This window comes from Triticum urartu, chromosome 4A (genome assembly GCF_056163025.1).
Source record: "Triticum urartu cultivar PI428250 chromosome 4A, HENAU_Tu73, whole genome shotgun sequence".
Classification (NCBI taxonomy): domain Eukaryota; kingdom Viridiplantae; phylum Streptophyta; class Magnoliopsida; order Poales; family Poaceae; genus Triticum; species Triticum urartu.
The window spans coordinates 385635875-385660816 of NC_141876.1; the positions used below are offsets into that span (position 1 = coordinate 385635875).

General features: G+C 44.8%; 1 protein-coding gene across 1 annotated transcript; it reads left to right on the forward strand.

Annotated features, from left to right (window-relative positions):
* Positions 1 to 24274: 24274 nt before the first annotated feature.
* Positions 24275 to 24730, forward strand: LOC147975919 (uncharacterized). The gene has a single exon (XM_087520648.1). The coding sequence runs from the start codon at positions 24275 to 24277 to the stop codon at positions 24728 to 24730; it is 456 nt and encodes a 151-aa protein (XP_087376774.1).
* Positions 24731 to 24942: the final 212 nt, after the last annotated feature.

Consider the following 24942-nt stretch of genomic DNA (forward strand, 5'->3'; position numbering starts at 1 on the left):
ACTAGGGCGGCAAGAGTGGAACAAAACACCAGGTATAAGGCTGAGCCTTCCACCCTTTACCAAGTATATAGGTGCATTAAAATAGACAAGATAAGATAATGATATCCCAATAATAAACATGTTCCAACAAGGAACAAACTCCAATCATCACCTGCAACTAGCAACGCTATAAGAGGGGCTGAGCACATCAGTAACATGGCCAAACAACGGGTTGCTAGGACAAGGTGGGTTAGAGGTTTTACATGGCAATATGGGAGGCATGATAAGCGAGTGGTAGGTATCGTATGATAGGAATAGCAAAAGAGCGAGCATCTAGCAAGCAAAGATAGAAGTGATTTCGAGGGTATGCTCATCTTGCCTGCAAAGTTCTCTGAGTTGACTTGATCCTCCTAAGCATACTCAACGGGCTCCTCGATCACGTACTCGTCTCCCGGCTCTACCCATAGAAAGAAACACAAGCAAAAAGAGAACAATCAACCACGTGCAATGCACAAACAACATGATGCGAAACATGTCATGATATGCGGGATGTGGTATGCGATACATATGCATGATTTGGAAAGGTAAGATTGAACCTGGCCTCAACATGGAAAAGCAAGAGTGCCACTGGAAAGAGGAGTTGATTTCGATTGAAATCGATATAAAGATCACCGGAATCGGATGCACGGTTTGGAAATGACAAGCCAAACATATATGGCACGGGTGCGATTAACTGCACAAGACCACCTAAATGCATCATAAACAACTTGCTACAGCACTCCAACATGACAACAAAATACATGGCAGGGATCCACTCAAGATGCTTGACAAAAGATGTACACTGAGCTATGGCTAATTCACCCAATAGCAAGTTCAAACAAGCATGGCAAAAGTGCAAAAGATAACAGGTTACAGACTTGGGGAAAATAACGACATGTGAGGATTTTAACATCAGGAAGCAATGTTTAGAGCAAGGTAACCACATGCTACAGGAACATATCATGGCAAAGCAAGGCATGGTATGAAGTTACTCAAAGCATACAACAAAAGTCCCTTACTGACCATAAGCCAAAAGGGATCAGAAAATACAATTGCAACCACGTGAACATTGCAATTATCGTTAATAGATTCAGACTTGTGAAAAACTAGAACATGGCAAAACAAATATTAAGTAGGCATGTTTACGAGCTCGATGCACTCACCAGCAGGCAAGACATGACAAACTAAGCATACACCTAGCAAGTAGACATGGCATGGAAGCTAAACATGGCAAGAACAACAACATAGCATGAATGGATCAACTACAACAAGCTCGGCAAAATTGCTAAACATGTTAACAATCTGTCAGGAACATTTTATAGCAAAAGTAGAGCTCGATTGACTCAATCTAGGGTGCTCCATAAATGCAAACAAAGACATGGATGGATAGAGCACCACAATATCTACAAAACATCCTTACTCATCATGCTCAAAAGAGGCACAGATCACTTGGTAGCAACATGAACACATGGCATAAAAATAATGACAAGGCAAAGACTTAGAATATTTCTAAGTCCCTGAAATCAGCAACATTGAGAGGGCTACTTTGCATGCTTATGCTAGTCACCACAGAGATCACAAAAATACATGGCATACACCCCTGTAAAGATGGCATGGCATACTTCAAAACTCATATAGAGCTCAAGATCATAGCATGCACACATTAAACATGGCAAAAATGACAAAAGTGCATTTGCTGATAAGAATGTGAAACTAACATCACATAGCCCTCTTCCAACAACATTTCGGGCATCAAGATGAGCTAAATGAACATGACACAATGAGATGAAATGAAGTACTCGTCGAGATGAACATTTCGGTATGCTATACGCGCGAATCAGAGCAACGGTTGAAGAGTTATGGCTAGTCAAAGTATGCAAAAAATATCTGGGAGAGGGGAAGAAGTCAACCCAGATCTAGGGTTTTAGATCCAGATCCGATCGGCGAGTACTGTAGCGGCGGCGGATTCGAGGATGCCCGACCGAAGTTGCGCCGGAGTTCATCGGAGAGGGGACTTCAGGCCGCCGGACTTGCGGGCATCGACATCGAGGCGGCGCTGGCGGATGGTGTCGGTGCGGTGGAGAGGTGAGGAGGCGCGGCGCTGCGGTCCGGTGGGTCGGCTGGTGGCGGAGCTCGCCGGCGACGAGGGCGGAAGGCGGCTCCGCGGCGGAGCAGCGCGGCAGGCGCGGGTGGCGATGGATCTGGGCGGCAGCGAAGACGGTTCGGGCCGCGGGGGCCGAGTCGGGCTCGGCGGGCCTCGGCGCGGGGACGGCTGGCGTCGCCACGTGGCAGCGCCCTATTGGCTCGAGGCGGCGGTGGCGGCTGCAGTGTCCGGCGCGGCGGACATGTCCGGCTCGCGACAGGGGAAGTTTGCTAGGGTTAGGGGGAAGAGACCCGGGATTTTCGGGGAGAGACCTATATATAGAGGTAGAGGGAGCTAGGAGGCTCCAAATTGAGCACGGTTTGCGGCCATGCGATCGTGATCGAACGGCCTAGGTGATGGAAGAGGTTTAGGTGGGTTTTGGGCCACTTTGGAAGGGTGTTGGGCTGCAACACACACGAGGCCTTTTCGGTCCCTCGGGTAACCGTTGGAGTATCAAACAAAGTCCAAATGACACGAAACTTGACAGGCGGTCTACCGGTTGTAAACCAAGGTCGCATGACAAGTCTCGGTCCAATCCGAAAACGTTTAACACCCGCACACGAAAAGAGGTAGAAAGGGACACTTGAGGACATAGGAGCGCCGGAATGCAAAACGGACAACAGGGAAAAAGCTCGGATGCATGAGACGAACACGTATGAAATGCACTGCACATGATGACATGAAAAGAGATGCATGACAAAGACAAAACAACATGAAGACAAAAACCCAATAACGAAAAAATAAAATAACTTAGTGCCAGAAATGGCAAGAGTTGGAATACAATTATGGCAAGTTACATACGGGGCACTACGAAAGGATCTCGTCCCAAGATCTAGTACAGGAAAAACTCCGGGTACTCAGAACGGAGGTGATCCTCGCGTTCCCGAGTGGCTTCATAGTCGGAATGATGTGACCACTTGACTTTCAGGAATTTGATAGACTTGTTGCGAGTCTTGCGCTCAGTTTCTTGAAGAATAGCAACGGGGTGCTCATGATAAGACAGGTCTTCTTGGAGAACAATCTCTTCAAAGTTGATGGTGCGATCAGGAGTCTTGAAACACTTGCGGAGTTGAGACACGTGAAACACGTCGTGCACATTTGCAAAGTTGGAGGGAAGCTCAAGTTGATAGGCGAGATCACCTCTCTTGCTGATGATCTTGAAAGGACCCACGTATCTAGGGTCAAGCTTCCCTTTGATACCGAAGCGATGAGTACCTTTAATTGGATAGATGCGGAGGTAGACATGGTCTCCGATCTCGAAAGCCAAGTCACGATGCTTGCTATCATAGTAACTCTTCTGGCGCGATTGCGCGGCTTTCAGATTTTCATGAATGACTTTGCACATTTCTTCTGCCTCTGTGATCAAGTCATTTCCAAGAAGTTGACATTCACCCGTCTCTGACCACTTAAGATGAGTACGACACTTCCTGCCATAGATAATCTCGAATGGGGGCCTTTCCTGAACTCGCTTGGAAGATGTTTTTCTAGGAGAACTCGACATATGGAAGACAATCTTCCCACTTCATACCGAAGGAGATGACGCAAGCCCTGAGCATATCTTCAAGAATTTGATCTACTCGCTCGACTTGGCCACTAGTTTGAGGATGAAAAGTTGTGCTGAAGCGAATGTTGGTGCCCATGGCCTTCTGAAAAGAATCCCAGAACTTGGAGGTAAAGATGCTGCCGCGGAATGCCGTGCAGAGAGACAATCCTGGAGGTATATAGCTCTACCAACTGAGCTGCCGTGATAGATTCTTTGATAGGAAGAAAATGAGCCACTTTAGTGAGTTTGTCGAGGACAACAAAGATAGCATCATTGCCACGCTTGGACTTTGGAAATCCCGTCACGAAGTCCATCTCAATGTGGTCAAACTTCCATTCTGGAATGGCAAGAGGTTGGAGGAGACCAGCTGGTCGTTGGTGTTCTGCTTTCACTCTTTTGCAGACATCAGATTCATTCACGAACTGAGCAATCTCGCGCTTCATTCGAGTCCACCAATACGACTGCTTGAGGTCCTGGTACATCTTTGTACTTCCAGGGTGGATAGAGAGGAGTGAATTGTGAGCCTCGTTCATAATGACTTGACGAAGGTCACCTTTAGGAACAACAATGCGATCCTCGAAGAATATAGTATCCTTGTCATCAAGGCGATAACGCTTGTACTTGGGTTGACTCTTGGCAATCCCAATCTTGACCTTCTTCACCATAGCGTCAAGAAGTTGAGCCTCGCGAATCTGATCTTCCAAAGTAGGAGAGACTTGGAGGTTGGCAAGAAATCCTTGAGGAACAACTTGCAGATTGAGTTTGCGGAAAGCTTCACAAAGCTCCGGTTGGTAAGGCTTGAGAATCAAACTGTTGCAGTAAGCCTTCCTGCTCAATGCGTCGGCAATTACATTGGCCTTGCCTGGAGTATATTCGATACTCGGAATATACTCTTGAATCATTTCGACCCATCGAGTGTGCCTGAGGTTGAGATTTGGCTGAGTGAAGATGTACTTGAGACTCTTGTGATCAGTGAAGTTGTCCACTTTTCGTCCCAACAAGAGATGTCTCCAAGTTAAAAGAGCATGGACAACTGCCGCCAACTCAAGGTCATGAGCGGGGTAGTTATTTTCATTGGGCTTCAATTGGCGAGAGGTATAGGCCACAACTTCCTTCTCTTGCATCAGCACTACACCAAGACCTTGAAGGGAAGCATCACAGAAGACCTCGAACGGTTTGGATTCATCAGGAGGAGTCAGAACTGGAGAAGTGACTAACTTCTCTTTCAGGGTGTTGAAAGCGATGTCACATTCAGGCGACCAGACGTACTTCACATGCTTCTGGAGTAGGTTGGAAAGAGGCTTCGCGACCTTTGAGAAGTTCTCAACGAACCTTCGACAATAACTTGCGAGCCGAAGGAGGCTGCGGAGTTGCTTCACATTTTGAGGTGGTTCCCAATTCACAAATGCAGACACGTTTTCAGGATTAACCGCTATGCCCTTGGCAGAGATGATATGCCCAAGGTAGAGAATCTCATCGAGCCAAAACTCGCACTTTGAAAACTTCGCATAGAACTGATGTTCTCTGAGTTTATCCAACACCAATCTCAAGTGCTTGGCATGATCCTTCTTGTTCTTGGAAAAGACCAAAATGTCATCGAGGTAGACTAAGACGAAGTCATTTGTGTAGGCGTTGAAGATGAAATTCATCAGGCGAGAGAATGTTGGCGGAGCGTTGACAAGACCGAAAGAAATGACAGTGTATTCATATGAACCATAGCTTGTTCTGAATGCTTTCTTTGGGATATCTTCTTCACGAATGCGAATCTGATGATAGCCCATACGGAGATCAAGCTTGGAGAATACTTGGGCACCTTTGAGTTGTTCAAACAGCTCGTTGATGTTGGGAAGGGGGTACTTGTTCTTTATGGTCTTCTTGTTCAATGGATGGTAGTCGACACAAAGTCGGTCCGTTCCATCCTTCTTCTTGACGAAAAGAACTCCACAACCCCATGGAGAAGAACTTGGACGGATGATACCCATACGCTCTTGAATATCGAGTTGCTTCTTCAGCTCCTTCAACTCTTCAGGTCCAAGCTTGTAAGGACGTTTGCACACAGTTTCCGTGCCAGGCTCAAGATCGATGACGAATTCAACTGGCCGGTGCGGCGGCATTCCTGGAAGCTCTTCTAGAAAATGTCTTGATATTCGCAAATGACTGGAATGTGAGAGATGGCATCCAGCTCACCCTACTCATTGAGAGAAAACAATCGAATGGTATCATCCCGAGCGGCAAATACGATTACATCTTCAGACGAATGTTTCAATTGAATCTGCCTGGCAGCACAATCAAGCTGAGCCTTGTTCTTAGAAAGCCAGTCCATTCCGAGAATAAGATCAATATCCGAGTCACCAAGGACATTAGAAGAAGATAAGAACTTATAGTCGCCCAACATGATAGAAACATCCAGAAGAAAACTCGAGAAGTCATTTGACGGGCCGGAGAAACAATAGCCAAAGGTCTCGGCAAAACTTGAGTAACCAATTCATGCTTAGATGCAAAAGGTCTCGAGATGAAACAATGCGATGCACCAGTGTCAAAAAGAACTTTTGCAGGAATATCGTTAACAGGAAGGTTACCCATGATGACATCTGACGATTCCTCCGCCTGAGCTGCGTTCATCATGTTGACCTTGGTGTGCTTGGGATTATGCTTGACCACTACGGTGCTGGCAGATCTCATAGGATGAGGAGGAGGAAGACGCCTCTGATTGAAGCATTTGTTGGCATAGTGACCCTTCTGCTGACACTTGTTGCACGTGACCTCCAAGAGCGGACGGTGATACGGAGCACTTGGCCTTGGAGCATGAGACGAAGTCTTGTTCTGGAAGCCTGGGTTGGGTGGGTGGGAAGATCCATTGCCACCTTTGCTCTTCTGCTGATAAAGCTGACGGAACGGAGGAGGAGGAGGCAACCAATACTTTTGCTGCTTAGTAGCCACTTGAGTTGAGGAAGAAGGAGTTGCATCTCTGACTCGCTTCTTGGAAGCATCACACTTGAGTTGAGCAGTCTCTTGTTTCAGTGCCATGTTGTAAAACTCATCGTACTTCTGAGGCTCGAAAAGCACGAGAGCAAGTTGGAGATCTTCTCTGAGGACACCTCTGAACTGATATATCATGCTCTTCTCATCAGGGACGTCCTGCTTGGCGAAACGAGCGAGCTTCTGGAACATGATGTTATACTGGTAAACAGACAAGATGCCTTGCTTCAGGTTGCAGAATTCATCACGCTTGCTCTCAACAACACTCTGAGGAATGTGGTGAGCTTTGAAGTCTTGACGGAATTCATCCTAGGTAATCACACGGCCTCCTCTGGAATCTTTGTATTGCTGAAACCATTCTGCAGCTTGGTCTTTGAGTTGGAACGAGGCAAACTTGACAAAGTCCTCAGGCCTGACGTTGCTGCACTCGAAATGCTTGTAGATATCCATGAGCCAATCATCAGCGCCTGTTGCCTTGACACAGTTGCTGAAGGTCTTTGGCTGGTTAGCGAGGAACTGGTTGAGTGTAGCAAACTGATTCTGATTGTTGCCATCGCCTTGGTTCCCTTGGTTGCGCTCTTGCAGAAATTGCATGATCAGCTGCGTGTTTGCATTGGTAGCAGCCATCACAGCTTGCCATGCCTTCGGAGGTGGAGGTGGTGGTCGTGGATCCGGATTCGGAGTCGTGCGCATTGGAGGAGCCATCCTGAAGAGGGCGACATCCATTAGCATCTTGACAGACATATATTCAAGCTGAATCAAATGGATAGAAATTGCAACATATAGTCTACACATCCGAACAAAATGAACGAATGCATTCCAATTGAAATGGTCACACTTCCATAAATTGAGAAGCCACTTAGATAGAGGTAGAAGAAATAAAACAACAAGGTTCGGACATGAACAACTACATGGTGAGGATTACCCAATCACAAACCAAATATCCGCGGAGGAAATACTAGAGCTACAAGAATTCCCACCTATGAAACTCCCGAAATTCTCCCGGTTATGCAATCAAGTGTTGGGGATACAGGGGAAGCATAATATCTCACCCAAAGCTAGAAAAATCCTACATCCAGCTGTATCCATCCTTCAACACATAACCAAGAAACCTTTGGAAATCATTTACTTCAACCTTCGAAAAGCATCCGTTATATGAGTTATGGCGATACTCCCGAACTCCCGCCCCAGTACTGGGTGGCGTCGAGCTTATCTCACCAACAACTGCATAAAAGAGATTTCTGGTGTCGGCGAAACTTCGGTATTCCAGAATTGCAACGATAAAATTGTGACGACAACACCTCGGAGATCAACTCCCTGGCACAATGCCACATCCCGTAAATGTCAGGAGGCTCCAAGAACAATGTTCTCGTCACAAAACCATCGGAACGATTCCAAGATACCCGCGTGATCCTAATTTTTTAGTGAAATTTGAGAAGAGAAGAGTCAAAACTCTACGTCAGGATGCCTCACCAGAGCGACGAAGGGACTGAGGAGTAAAAATAATCCTACTCTCCGATATAATCCTAAATGACTCAAAACATTTTTCTAGACTCAACAACGCCAACGATTCGATCAAGCAGGGGGCTCCTAAGGTCGGGGAAGGCTCTGATTACCAACTTGTAAAGCCCTCGATGCGGCTATATCTCCCACGTGTCGAAGCACAACTTAGAGGCATAACCGCATTGAAAGCAATGTCGCAAGTGAGGTATTCTTCACAACAACCCATGTAATAAATAAGGGAAAAGATACATAGTTGGCTTACACTCTCCACGTTACACAAATAGCATAAATATCATTACATTCATTCAGTTACACTCAAGGTCCGACTACGGAACCAAAATGAAGATAAACCCCAAAAGCAACAATGTCCCCGATCGCCCCAACTGGGCACCACTACTGATCGTCTGGAAAGGAAACATAGTATCATCCTGAGTCCTCATCGAACTCCCACTTGAGCTCAGTTGAATCACCTGGAGTGGTATCATCGGTCCCTGCATCTGGTTTTGGAAGTAATCTGTAAGTCACGGGGACTCATGAATCTCACACCCTCGTGATCAAGACTATTTAAGCTTATAGGAAGGGTAAAAGGTATGATGTGGAGCTGCAGCAAGCGACTAGCATATATGGTGGCTAACATACGCAAATGAGAGCGAGAAGAGGAGGCAAAGGCATGATCGATGAACTATGATCAAGAAGTGATCCTAGAACAACCTACATTCAATCATAACACGAGGCCGTGTTCTCTTCCCGGACTCCGCCGAAAAGAGACCATCACGGCCACACACTCTGTTTATTCATTTTAATTAAGGAAATCTTTAGGTTTTCTACAATCGGACATTAACAAATTCCCATCCGCCCATAACCATGGGTACGGCTTTCGAAAGTTCAAATACCTGCAGGGGAGTCCCAACTTAGCCCATCACAAGCTCTCACGGTCAACGAAGGATATTCCTTCTCCCAAGACAATCCAATCAGACTCGGAATCCTGGTTACAAGACATCTCGACAATGGTAAAACAAGTCCAGCCACACCACCCGAATGTGCCGACAAATCCCGATAGGAGCTGCACATATCTCGTTCTCAGGGCACACCGGATAAGCAATCCGTACAACTAAAACCAGCCCTCGAGTTTCCCCGAGGTGGCGCTGCAAGGGGCTCTAGTTTGGACCAACACTAGAGGAGCACTGGCCCGGGTGTTTAATAAAGATGACCCTTGGGCTCCGCAAACCCAAGGGAAAAGAGGCTAGGTGGCAAACAGTAAAAGCAATGTTGGGCATCGCTGGAGGAGTTTTATTCAAGGCGAACTGCCAAGGGGTTCCCATTATAACCCAACCGTATAAGGAACGCAAAATCAAGGAACATAACACCGGTATGACGGAAACTAGGGCGGCAAGAGTGGAACAAAACACCAGGCATAAGGCCGAGCCTTCCACCCTTTACCAAGTATATTGGTGCATTAAAATAGACAAGATAAGATAATGATATCCCAATAATAAACATGTTCCAACAAGGAACAAACTCCAATCTTCACCTGCAACTAGCAACACTATAAGAGGGGCTGAGCACATCGGTAACATGGCCAAACAACGGGTTGCTAGGACAAGGTGGGTTAGAGGTTTTACATGGCAATATGGGAGGCATGATAAGCGAGTGGTAGGTATCGTAGCATAGGAATAGCAAAAGAGCGAGCATCTAGCAAGCAAAGATAGAAGTGATTTCGAGGGTATGGCCATCTTGCCTGCAAAGTTCTCTTAGTTGACTTGATCCTCGTAAGCGTACTCAACGGGCTCCTCGATCACGTACTCGTCTCCCGGCTCTACCCAAAGAAAGAAACACAAGCAAAAAGAGAACAATCAACCACGTGCAATGCACAAACAACATGATGCGAAACATGTCATGATATGCGGGATGCGGTATGCGATGCATATGCATGATTTGGAAAGGAAAGATTGAACCTGGCCTCAACTTGGAAAAGCAAGAGTGCCACTGGAAAGAGGAGTTGATTTCGGTTGAAATCGATATAAAGATCACCGGAATCGGATGCACGGTTTGGAAATGACAAGCCAAACAAATATGGCACGGGCTGCGATTAACAGCACAAGACCACCTAAATGCATCATAAACAACATGCTACAGCACTCCAACATGACAACAAAATACATGGCAGGGATCCATTCAAGATGCTTGACAAAAGATGTACACTGAGCTACGGTTAATTCACCCAATAGCAAGTTTAAACAAGCATGGCAAAAGTGCAAAAGATAACAGGTTACAGACTTGGGGAAAATAACGACATGTTAGGATTTTAACATCAGGAAGCAATGTTTAGAGCAAGGTAACCACATGCTAAAGGAACATATCATGGCAAATCAAGGCATGGTATGAAGTTACTCAAAGCATACAACAAAAGTCCCTTACTGATCATAAGCCAAAAGGGATCAGAAAATACAATTGCAACCACGTGAACATTGCAATTATCGTTAACAGATTCAGACTTGTGAAAAACTGGAACATGGCAAAACAGATATCAAGTAGGCATGTTTACGAGCTCGATGTACTCACCAGCAGGCAAGACATGACAAACTAAGCATACACCCAGCAAGTAGACATGGCATGGAAGCTAAACCTGGCAAGAACAACAACATAGCATGAATGGATCAACTACAACAAGCTCGGCAAAATTGCTAAACATGTTAACAATCTGTCAGGAACATTTTATAGCAAAAGTAGAGCTTGATTGTCTCAATCTAGGGTGCTCCATAAATGCAAACAAAGACATGGATGGATAGAGCACCACAATATCTACAAAACATCCTTACTGATCATGCTCAAAAGAGGCACGGATCACTTGGTAGCAACATGAACACATGGCATAAAAATAGTGACAGGGCAAAGACTTAGAATATTTCTAAGTCCCTGAAATCAGCAACATTAAGAGGACTACTTTCCATGCTTTTGCTAGTCACCATAGATATCACAAAAATACATGGCATACACCCCTGTAAAGATGGCATGGCATACTTCAAAACTCATGTAGAGCTCAAGATCATAGCATGCACACATTAAATATGTCAAAATGACAAAAGTGCATTTGCTGATAAGAATCTGAAACTAACATCACATAGCCCTCTTCCAACAGCATTTTGGGCACCAAGATGAGCTCAAATGAACATGATGCAATGAGATGAAATGAAGTACTCGTCGAGACGAATATTTCGATATGCTATACGCACGAATCGGAGCAACGGTTGAAGAGTTATGGCAAGTCAAAGTATGCAAAAAATATCTGGGAGAGGGGAAGAAGTCAACCCAAATCTAGGGTTTCAGATCCAGATCCGATCGGCGGGTACTGTAGCGGCGGCGGATTCGAGGATGGCCGGCTGGAGTTGCGCCGGAGTTCGTCGGAGAGGGGACTTGAGGTCGCCGGACATGTGGGAGTCGACGTCGAGGCGGCGCCGGGGGATGGCGTCGGTGCGGTGGAGAGGCGAGGAGGCGCGTCGCTGCAGTCCGGCGGGTCTGCGGGTGGTGGAGCTCGCCGCCGATGAGGGCGGAAGGCGGCTCTGCGGCGGAGCAGTGTGGGAGGCGCGGGCGGCGATGGATCTGCGTGGCGGCGAAGACGGTTCGGGCCGCGGGGGCCCGAGTCGGGGTCGGCGGGCCTCGATGCGGGGACGGCCAGCGTCGCCACGTGGCAGCACCCTATTGGCGCAGGGCGGCAGCGGCTGCGGTGTTCGGCACGGCGGACATGTCCGGCTCGCAACGGGGGAAGTTTGCTAGGGTTAGGGGGGAAGAGACCCGGGATTTTCGGGGAAAGACCTATATATAGAGGTAGAGGGAGCTAGGAGGCTCCAAATTGAGCACGGTTTGCGGCCACGCGATCGTGATCGAACGGCCTAGGTGATGGAAGAGGTTTAGGTGGGTTTTGGGCCACTTTGGAAGGGTGTTGGGCTGCAACACACATGAGGCCTTTTCGGTCCCTCGGTTAACCGTTGGAGTATCAAACGAAGTCCAAATGACACGAAACTTGACAGGCGGTCTACCGGTAGTAAACCAAGGCCACATGACAAGTCTTGGTCCAATCCGAAAACGTTTAACACCCGCACATGAAAAGAGGTAGAAAGGGACACCGGAGGACATAGGAGCGCCAGAATGCAAAACGGACAACGGGGGAAAAGCTCGGATGCATGAGACAAACACGTATGCAAACGCAATGCACATGGTGACATGAAAAGAGATGTATGACACAGACAAAACAACACGAAGACAAAACCCAACAACAAAGAAATAAAATAACTTAGTGCCGAAAATGGCAAGAGTTGGAATACAATTATGGCAAGTTACATATGGGGTGTTACATAATGTCTCACTTGTACGAAAACTGTTAGCAGAAGAACATTCGTTCTCAAGGGACCACAGAATCTCGCAACTATACTGCACACTGCATTGCTCTTGTGAGTACCTCTTGTCCTGTATGACCATACTTACTTTCATAGCTATTTGATTATGTAGCATCACTACACATGTAAGCCTCGTAATCGTCCATTTGGTGGACATTATAAGATCCGTATGGACTCTTACATAAATTTAGAATCAACCCAATGCTTTTGAAGAGGTTTAGCTCGGCAGTCCTCTTGTAAGGACTGAATGTGGTCTATCACTGTACTTACATTAATAGCTACTCCCTCCGTCCCATAATATAAGAACGTTTTGTACAGTACACCAGTGTTCAAAACACTCTTGTATTATGGGAAGAGGGATTGGTTCATTTTGTAGCATTCTGCATCTTATCTCCCTCGCCCACCATTTACTAAAAAAGATCATATCTATATTTAATCTTACCAACAAGTAGAATACATAGACAATGCCAGTGCAGAAGTGTAGCCCATTTCTCTTGTCAGTACATTTTGTCCTGTAATGCTTGTACTTCCAGGGATTGGTAGTTGATTATGTAGCATCAATCTGCATCTTATCTTCATTATCCTCTATCCCTTCCAGTATTATCATATCTATTATTAATCTCTACAAAATGTAGAGTACAGGCAATGCTTATGAAGAAGATTCTGTGCTGAAATTCTTGAGTTATCCTTCCCTTGCCATGGAGAAGGGCATTATAAAGCCGGTGTTAACTGTTAATGTAAGTTAGTCCTTCTAAAGCCTTTATCCTCAACTGCTGTTTAATTTTCTCATACTCCCTATCGTTTACTGCTATTTAGTTTGCTATTTCTACCAAAATGCGTGTTCGTAAGAATCGTAAGTTCTAAGTTTTACTTGTAAAACCAAATTCCTTATTCATACCATGCACATTACTTAATACTCCCTATATGTATGCTTGTTTTTGTGGATCTATAATCCAATGTGTGGTGAAGCAGCCCACGTTTGCACCTTGTCATCTCATGTTTTATCTTACTGATGTGGCTGACGATATGAACAACATGCCATGCACATTATCCAAAATAGATACAATGATTTTCTTTGCCCTTCATCTATGCTTGTTATGTTGACATGGTAATCCAGTAGTGTGGTGAAGCTCCCCGCATTATGAACAATGCCAAATTATGATATTGATATTTTGAACATACTCTTTATTTTCTAATTTGAAATTGGATAGAATTGACAGAACATTTATCATCTTTGTTTATACACGTGCAAAACTTGTCATCTCTCTGCTTTGTTTCAGGGTGATATGCCTGATGGCATGCACAAGTCTGCTGAAGGCTATGAGACAAACCCAACATATATTGCAGCAAAGAAGGCAAAACATCTTGAAGATAGCGAGACAACACCATAGTCTTGTCTTGATGCAGTGTTCAAGTTACTTGAGACTAACAGTCAGACAAGCTCACAGAATTCGTTGTCTGAATCAGTTCGACTTCTTCAGTCCCATGTTCTAGCAGAAAGGCATTCTGCAACTCAACTTTGATTTGAAGTCCTATCTCTAAGAAAGATTGCGGAGAACACCAATGAGAACCTCATCGCTAAACAGCTACACCTGGAAGCTATGACCGACATGCTAGGCTGGTCTCACAGCCTTGCTCAGCAGCTTGCACAGAAGTTCCCTCGCAAGGCTAACCTTTCTTGAACTGTCTTGGAAGTGGTCTTGGTTCAGTATTATTTTGTTACGCTACAATGGTGCCTAGTTTTTGTAATCTGCTTCTTCGTTGCGCTTTATGATCACTGGTGGCAAACTTCGATGCCCAGTGGATGTAATATACCTTAAATCCTTTATTGTGTAGTGTAGGTTTATTCTTAGTTACTATGCCGTAATTTCTTTATTGTATAGAGTAGGTTTGTTCTTAATTCCTACTAGTTACGCAGCAGCCCGAAATGAACCCCGGCCCATGATTGTGTGAATCAAATCACGGGCTTTTAACAGGCCAAAATTGTCTGGGTCCTTGTTTGGCCCAATCAGATATCGGCTGCGAGCAGGCCGGATGCAAACCGGGCCGTAGTTAGGCCCAACTATATGACGGGATTTCAACAGGCCGAAATTAATATAGGGCCGAAATGTTAAACGGGCCCTTAACAGGCCAAAACTAATATCAGGCCGAATTACTAAGTGGGCCTTTAGCAAGTGGGCCCAAAAGCATAGTGTCCAATTGACGGGCCGGATCTGATATGGGTCATAATTGAGCCCAAAGCCTCTTAAAGGGCTGGACCTGATCTGGCCCATAATTTGGCCCAGAACATGGTAGGCTTTTAACGGGTCGGATCTCATATGGGCCACTATTAGGCCCGGAGCGTGGCAGGCCATTAATGGACCAGATCAAATATGGGCCGGCATTTAGCCCAAAACATGGTAGCCAATTAATGGGCCGGCCTACTAGGGTCCTCAAAATTTTGTGGGCATACAGCTGGGCCGGCCCATTAATGTCAGCGAAATCTCGTGGGCCTTTAGCTGGGCCGACCCATTATGACCCGCAAGAATCTTGTAGGCCTTTACCTGGGCCGGCCCATTATGGCACACAAAAAACTTGTGGGCCTTTACCTGGGCCGGCCCATTATGGCCCGCAAAATCTTGTGGGCTTTTAGCTGGGCCAGCCCATTATGGTTCGCAAAATCTCGTGGGCCTTTAGCTAGGCCGGCCCATTATGGTCCGCAAAATCTTGTGGGCCTTTAGTTGGGCCGGCCCATTTAAACTTGTTGGGCTGTGCCACGTGTCGACGTATCATAGGTGCCTTCTGTCCAGTGAGTGGATGACATCTGTCCCGACGATGAGCCAACACGTGTTTCCTCTAGCCAATGATGATTTTACACGTGGAAAATCCCCATTGGTTGGGGCTGTTAACAGGTTATCGGATCCAAAACCCGACCCGATAGCTTAACGGCATTCCGTTACGGTGGATGCCACGTGTCGGTCACCCTTGACGAAAGCAGTTCTGTGATGCGCGATTTATCGTCATGGAAGTGGACACTTCCGTGATGATAATTTTGGTAATGTCATGGAACACTTCTACGACAGCACAGGTATGACTATCTTGATTCTGTCGTAAATTTGTCATGGATGTACATGCATGACAAAAAAAGCGACCTAATGTGACAAACACGTATCATCACGGAAGTGTATTTTTTTGTATGGCTAGCTCATTTTGCTGCGATTTTCGATCTCCTTGCTCAAAGCACCTCTCACAAAACTGCTTGGGGAGATTGTTCCTTGGTATGTGACTCCTCCATTGGTCCAATTAGTTTTTGTTCTAGTGCTTTATTCATTGCAAATTTGTGCTCCCTAGGTGACCATGTTCTTGAGCTTGCATGTCAAATTTATATGGTCAAAAGTAGTTTTGATGCATGATATAGGCTCTAGGCACTTGTAGGAGTTGTTGCTATCAATATTATTGAGTTTGGTTCACTTTTATTTTGAAGTTACTAAAAATTTCAGCATTTTTCAGAAAATAATGAAGAGATTTTTTAGGGGCTCATCGAGCCGAGGCTCGAAGGAAAAGCAAAATGAAGAAGCAAATAAGCCCAAATATAATCTGCCTCGCACCACGGAGGTTCGGCCGTGTGAATGGCGTTCTGATGATTTCTTCAGAGCAGCCAGGATTTATGATGATTTTTATGAATTGGCTGAGAATGCAGGCCTCACCGCCTTCCTCCACGACCAACATGAACAGTATCTCTCAGTCACCAATATCTTTGTGCAAAACTTTCATTTCCATGCTAGGAGCTCACCACCTACGGTGGAGTTTTATTTATATGATGAGCATAAGGAGATGTCACTTTATGATTTTTGTCGGATTTATTTGATCCCTTTCGAGGGCAGAATAGAGGAACCACATCACGGCGATGTGGATGGGTTTATTGATACGATCACTGTAGGGGAAACGAGGAAGGTTTCCGATGCACGAATCACTAGCATGCATTTTCCTGTTTTACGCTACTTTGCAATATTTGCTAGTCGTTGCTTAATTGGTCGCGGAAACTATGCAAACCTTAGTGTTCTTGATATTATTATTTTGTTCCACAGTTTATTCTGTGATAACTCTGTTAGTATGGGCGGTATTATTGCTAAACGGTTAAGTCTGAACTGTACAAAGCGCCCCATCTTTGGAGGCATCTATGCTTCACGCCTAGCTGCACATTTTAACATACCTATTAGACATTATGAGAAGGAAGAAAAAATTGCTGCCCCGTGTTTATTTAGATTATAAGAGTATGGTGGCACATGATTTTGTTGTTAAGAATAGGGAAGGGGAGCTTAAATACAAATTGTTCTTTGATAAACATCATCCTGAGACTATTACCCTGCCTGCTCCTTCCTTGTTTGATTTATCTGCACGCAAGTACCTTGTTCCGTTAGAGGCTATTCACGCCTACCGGAACCGTACATCAGCCACAGAGCCATAGCCAGAACCACAAGTTGATACTCCATGACCGTCTAATTGCCATTGGGATCCGGAGATGATTGCCAACCAGTGGCAATCAGAGTGTTCTTCTTGTCAGTACGACCCTAACTATTACTATGGATATCCGCTAGGCCAGCCGTGGCCATAGACCAACTTAGGCCAAAAGCCTAAGCTTGGGGGAGTACGTATTTCTCACCGACATTATATTCATGTTCACACACTCATTGCTAGATGTTGGTGCTCATACTTTTTCATTGTATCATCCATGCTAGCTTACTTTCCTTTTTAAGCTTTCTTCTTGTGTGTTTAATAAACCTTAAGAAAAACCAAAAAAATAGATGTTGCTTTTAATTAGTTTACTTTCCATGCTTGTAGTAGTAATTAAAAAGAAAACCCAAAAATATTTCATGTTCTTATTTTGCTTATTGGGAGCTTTCCCGTGTAAATAGTTTTATTTCTTTTCTTTTGGGGGTCGATAGGAGAAGATCATGATTAAATTGTTGAAGTGGCTCTTATATGCATTATTGTTGATCTGACAAAAGAGCCCATACTACCTTGTCTTCTCCTATTTATTGAATGCTTGCACATTCTAGCTTAGTCCAATGCACGTGCACTATTATTATTATCCACATCGTTCGGTCGTGCAAGTGAAAGGCAATTATGATGATATATGATGGACTGATTGAGATGAGAAAAGCTGGTATGAACTCGACCTCACTTATTTTTGTAAATATGATTAGTTCATCGTTCCTGATTCAGCCTATTATGAATAAACATGTTTGCAATGACAACTAGAGATCATAGTTTCTTGTGCCATGCTTGATTAGCTAGGAGCTTATAATGGTTTACGTTGAGTGCCAACATGCTATTAAAATGGTTGTGATGTGGTATGATAGGGTGGTATACTCGTCTGAATGATTTAAGTGACTTGACTTGGCACATGTTCACGCATGTAGTTGAAACAAAATCAACATAGCCTTCACGATATTTATGTTCATGGTGGATGATATCCTACTCATGCTTGCATTCGGTGTTGATTAATTTTAATGCATGTTCATGACTGTTGTCGCTCTCTAGCTGGTCGCTTCCTAGCCTTTTGCTAGCCTTCACCTGTACTAAGCGGGAATACTGCTTGTGCATCCAACTCCATAAACCCCAAAGTTATTCCATATGAGTCCACCATACCTACCTATATACGGTATCTACCTGCCATTCCAAGTAAATTTGTATGTGCCAAACTCTAAACTTTCAAATAAATATCCTGTTTTGTATGCTCGAATAGCTCATGTATCAACTAGGGCTGTCCGTATCTTCCATGTTAGGCGGGTTATTCTCAAGAGGAGTGGACTCCGCTCCTCACTCACGAGAAAATGGCTGGTCACCGGGATGCCAAGTCCCATGGTTTATGCAAATCAAATCCAAATAATTGCAAACAAAACTCCCCCAGGGACTCTTGTTAGTTGGAGGCACTCGTTGTTTCGAGCAAGCCATGGAATGCTTGTTGGTGTGGGGGAGTATAAACTTTACCATTCTGTTTGGGAACCGCCTATAATGTGTGTAGCATGGAAGATATCGCCATCTCTTGGCTGTTATGTTGACAATGAAAGTATACCGCTCAAAAAATAATTCACCTCTATTTCAAAACCGAGCTCTGGCACCTCTACAAATCCCTCCTTCCCTCTGCGAAGGGCCTATCTATTTACGTTCATGTTGAGTCATCATCCTCTTGTTAAAAATCACCAGTTGGAGAGCACCACTGTCATTTGCATTCATTACTGTTAGTTTACATTGAGTATGACTTGACCGGATCTCTTTTACCATGAATTGCAATGTCTAGTCAGTCCTTGATCTTTGAAGGTTCTCTGCATTTATGTTTTGTAGTCTCAAAAAGGGCTAGCGAGATACCATCTTGTTATATCATATTATGATTGTTTTGAGAAAGTGTTGTCATCCGAGATTTATTATTATTGCTCTCTAGTTGATTATGCCACTGATATGAGTAAACATGATACCTAAGCGTTATTGTGAATATGGTTAGTTTATAATCTTTGCTGGAAACTTGAATGCTGGCTTTACATATTTACAACAACAAGAGCAAACAGAGTTTGTAGAAGTTTTTCTTTATCACTTTCAGTTTGTCAACTGAATTGCTTGAGGACAAGCAAAGGTTTAAGTTTGGGGGAGTTGATACGTCTCCATCGTATCTACTTTTCCAAACACTTTTTCCCTTGTTTTGTACTCTAACTTGCATGATTTGAATGGAACTAACCCGGACTGACGCTGTTTTCAGCAGAATTACCATGGTGTTATTTATGTGCAGAAACAGAAGTTCTCGGAATGACCTGAAACTTCACGGAACATCTTTTCAGAAATAATAAAAAAACCTTGCAAAAGATGAAGACCATGGGGGGCACACCCTAGCCACGAGGGTGGGGGCGCGCCTGCCCCCCAGGGCGCGCCCCCTACATCGTGGGCCCCCTGGAGCTTCTCCGACCTCAACCCCAACTATATATATTTGCTTTTGGGGAGAAAAAAATTAGAGAGAAGGATTCATCGTGTTTTACGATACGGAGCCGCCACCAAGCCCTAAAACTTCTCGGGAGGGCTAATCTAGAGTCCGTTCGGGGCTCTGGAGAGGGGAATCCGTCGCCATCATCATCATCAACCTTCCTCCATCACCAATTTCATGATGCCCACTGCCTTGCGTGAGTAATTCCATCATAGGCTTGCTGGACGGTGATGGGTTGGATGAGATTTATCATGTAATCGAGTTAGTTTTGTTAGGGTTTGATCCCTAGTATCCACTATGTTCTGAGATTGATGTTGCTATGACTTTGCTATGCTTAATGCTTGTCACTAGGGCCCGAGTGCCATGATTTCAGATCTGAACCTATTATGTTTTCATCAATATATGAGAGTTCTTGACCCTATCTTGCAAGTCTATAGTCACCTATTATGTGTTATGATCCATTAACCCTGAAGTGACAATAATCGGGATACTTACCGGTGATGACCGTAGTTTAAGGAGTTCATGTATTCATTATGTGTTAATGCTTTGGTCTGGTACTCTATTAAAAGGAGGCCTTAATATCCTTTAGTTTCCGCTAGGACCCCGCTGCCACGGGAGGGTAGGACAAAACATGTCATGCAAGTTCTTTTCCATAAGCACGTATGACTATATTCGGAATACATGCCTACATTACATTGATGAATTGGAGCTAGTTCTATGTCACCCTATGTTATGACTGTTACATGATGAACCGCACCCGACATAATTCTCTATCACCGATCCATTCCCTACGAGCTTTCCATATATTGTTCTTCGCTCATTTACTTTTCCGTTGCAATTGCTATCATCCCTACAAAATGCCAAAAACATTACTTTTGCTATCGTTACCTTTTGCTACCGTTACCACTACTATCATATTACTTTGCTACTAAACACTTTGCTGCAGATATTAAGTTTCTAGGTGTGGTTGAATTGACAACTCAGCTGCTAATACTTGAGAATATTCTTTGGCTCCCCTTGTGTCGAATCAATAAATTTGGGTTGAATACTCTACCCTCGAAAACTGTTGAGATCCCCTATACTTGTGGGTGATCACTCGCGAGGCGGTGAGGGGTGGCCGGTATTTTCCATGCTAGATGTGTTACTCTCACGATGAGTGTTTATTCACTTGTCATTGCATGAGAGTAAGCAAAGGTATTAGGGATGCCCAGTCCCGCATTGAAAAATGAATTTACTTTATGTTGTCAAATAATAAATTCCTTGGAAAGTGTTGATATGGAGGGCACATGTGGATACGGTTAGCCATGGAAAGTGAAAGTATGGTGTAAAAATGAATAAACTTTATTTTCTGTTTGGGAACCGCCTATGATATATCTAGCATGGAATGTGTTGGGAGCTCTAAGTCATTTTTGTTGGTGGGACAAGTATGCCTCTCAAAATATTTTCATCTCTCAATTTTCGCTTTGAGCTCTGGCACCTCTTCAAATCCCTACTTCCCTCCGCGAAGGGCCTTTCTTTTACTTTATGCAATTTTTATTTTTAATTTGAGTCTCCATTTTCTCTTATAAGGCACCAACTAGGGGTCACTATAATCGTACTTGAGCATTGGGTGTTGCTAATATGCGAGTGTGTTTCATGAATGGATCAATGATTGAGCATGATGGGCTAGGGATAACTTATTTTAGTATTGATATTTTGAAAGACATGGTTGCTTGTTGATATGCTTGAGTATTTAAGTCTCATGTCAAAACTAAACTATTGCTTTGAATCATATAAGAGTCCAAATGTCCGTGCTATAAAGAAAATGAGATGACATGTTAGGCAGCATTCCACATCAAAAATTATGTTTTTATCATTTACCAACTCGAGGACGAGCATGAATTAAGCTTGGGGATGCTGATACGTCTCCAACGTATCTACTCCCTCCGTCTAGGTGTGTAAGTCATCTTAAGAAAGCCAAATAATCCCGAAACACTTAGGCCTGGTGCATTAACTTCTACATCATTTCTTGTTTCTTGACTTATCAACTAATAAGAGATGTGGGGTGTGCATGCTTTTAATGAATTCACATTACCAAACACGACATGCAGTGGTTAGTTCATTGCATGCAATGCTATTAATTAGCAAATAATCATTACGTTCTCTCGTTTTCCCCTCCTCCCTCGTCACAGTGCACAACCTAACATGACTTATTCACCTAGATGGAGGGAGTATAATTTTTGTTTGTTCCATGCTATTATATTAACATTCTTGGATGTTTTATAATCATTTTATAGTCACTTTATATCATTTTTTCGTACTAACCTCTTGACATATTGCCAAGTGCCACTTGTTGTTTTCTGCATGTTTTTTTCATCACAGGAAATCAATACCAAACGGAGTACAAACGTAGCGGAACTTTTTGTGGATTTTTTTGGACCAGAAGACATCCAATGGGTCGGAGAAGCGCCTGGGGGGTTCTCTGAGGGGAGCACAACCTATCAGGGCGCGCCTGGGCCTCCAGGTGCTTCCTGGTGGGTTGTGCCCACCTCGGGTGCCTCCCCAACCGACTCTTTGCTCTATAAATACCCCAATATTCCAGAAACCCTAGGGGAGTCGACGAAAATCAATTCCAGCCGCAGAGTCCAGAAACACCAGATCCAATCTAGACAACATCACGGAGGGGTTCATCATGTCCATTGGTGCCTCTCTAATGATGTGTGAGTAGTCTTTTGTAGACCTTCGGGTCCGTAGTTAGTAGCTAGATGGCTTCCTCTCTCTCGTTTGATTCTCAATACAATGGTCTCTTGTAGATCCATATGATGTAATTCTTTTGTGGTGTGTTTGTTGGGATCCGATGAACTTTGAGTTTATGATCAGATCTATGTTTTTATCCATGAAATTTATTTGAGTCTTCTTTGATCTCTTATATGCATGATTGCTTATAGCCTCGTATTTCTTCTCGGATATTTGGGTTTTGTTTGGCCAACTTGATCTATTTATCTTGCAATGGGAAGAGGTACTTTGTGATGGGTTCGATCTTACGGTGCTTGATCCCAGTGACCGAAGGGGAACCGACACGTATGTATCATTGCTATTAAGGATAACAAGATGGGTTCTATTTATACATAAATAGATCTTGTCTACATTATGTCACTGTTCTTATTGCATTACTTCGTTTCTCCACGAACTTAATACACTAGATGCATGCTGGATAGCGGTCGATGTGTGGAGTAATAGTAGTAGAAGCAGGCAGGAGTCGGTCTACTAATTTTGGATGTGATGCCTATATAACGATCATTGCCTGGATATCGTCATGATTATTTGAAGTTCTATCAATTGCCTAACAATAATTCGTTCACCCACCGCTCGCTATTTTTCTCGAGAGAAGCCACTAGTGAAAACTACGGCCCCCGAGTCTCTTCTTTATTATATTTTCCTTTGCGATCTATTTTCCTTTGTGATCTATTTTCCTTCGCTTTTATTTTCAGATCTATTAGACCCAAAAATACAAAAATACTTGCTGCAGTTTATTTTATCTGAGATCTATTTATCATGTCTATCATATTTTTATCACGTCTGCTTGCCAATTTCTGGCGTCGTTACCTGAAAGGGATTGACAACCCCTTTTACATGTTGGGTTGAGAGTATTTGTTATTTGTGTGCAGGTGTTGTTTGCGTAGTGTTGCTTGGTTCTCCTATTGGTTTGATAACTTTGGTCTCATCACTGAGGGAAATACCTACCGTCGGTGTGCTACATCCTCCCTTCCTCTTTGGGGAAATACCGATGTAGTTCTAGCAGACATCATGCACACACCCAACAGGGACGCCACGTGTAGTACACGATGTCGTGGATTGCGACGCCGCCGCGGTGTAGCCTCCCAGCTAGAGCTGTCCTCTGAGGACAACGGAGTGGCTGAGCGACGACGATGGGCCGGCGCCATTGTCAATTATGGGAGAAGCGGGCGAGATATGCTACGCAGAGGGAGGAAAAAATGCGATGCGGGACTCGCCCGCCGTGAGGGTTTGTATAGCAGGCCGGTAAGCATAGGGGTTTGGCGGGATTTCATCGAGTCAGGCAGGAAGTTTGTGTGGTTGTGTGTGGGAACCTACGCTGTTGTGCAGGAAAGGGCTCACCGACAATTATTGGCGCCTCTTCGAGCCACTGTTTGCCAAAAGAACACATGTGCGGTGCTCAAGCTTGCACCCGAAGCCTTCTGCGGCAGCGTGTTGACAAAACGTGCGAGATGAGGACGAAATGACACGTACACATACGGCTAATAAAAACGTTTGCGATTTAATTACTTAGCACACAGCCGCTCTGTATGCAGCGTCACGAACGATTGTTCGCCGACCATGAGATGTGGAACGCGACGTAGTTCCATATCATGCCGCCGGCTCGCAATTGTCGTCCGGCTAATAGACGGCCACTCCCTGCGCGTTCAACTGCTCTATGTGCGTGGTTGCTCACGGTTGAGGCGGCCGCAGCGCGCTCTGCTCGCCTCCCACTGTGCGCTCTGCCAACATTTGGGGCCGGCACGCGATCATGTACATTCGTGCTGCCATTATGCATCCAGTTGCGCCGAGCACGGCAGCACGATGCAATTACCTGTTGTAAAAATTGTTGTGCGAACATGCTGAGAATCCAGGCCACCTAGCCCCCATTTATTCACGCAGTCATTTACCTTAATCTCTCGTGCCCCATGACACAATAAGCACATCCACGACGACAAATACAGAGAGGATGTCCAGTGGCTCCAATGGCACTCCCCAAGGCTCCAATGGCGGTCCCAGCGACTGACGACGACAACGGGCGGCAGTTTATCACGCCTCACATAGTGGACACCCACATGAGTGGGAAGGACCTCTCGGTGGTGTACACGAATGAGCCGGTCTCGATGGACAGCTCCATCGACACTATGGAGCAATTGCTTGCTGAGGACAAGTACCAAGTGGTCTGCTTCGACCTTGAGTTCACCGGCGGTCGTGCCAGGTATGATCAGAAGGTTCTCGTCGCCCAGTTGTGCATGCACCATGACGTCCTCATCTACCACTACCACCTGGCCACAAGGCCTTGCAAGCGTTTCGCCGGGTTTATCAACAACCTCAACTACAGTTTTGCTACAATGGACGCAAACAACAATCTAAAAGCGCTCAAGATTTCGGTCTTACCCTGCCGGAATCTTGTCGACATCTGTGACCAGTACATAGTCTAGGGTAGCACGAATAACAATCGGGACTCCCTTGTTGACTTCGCCTTACCATCATCGACCCCTGCTACATGAAGGTGAAGTATGAGAGCAAGAAGGACAAGATTGCCTGGCACAGTATCTGGGAGCAGAGACATGATGAAGAACACGTCGAGTACATGGCAAAGGATGTGTACACAAGCTATGAGATGCACAGGCGGATCGTTGACATGAGGAAG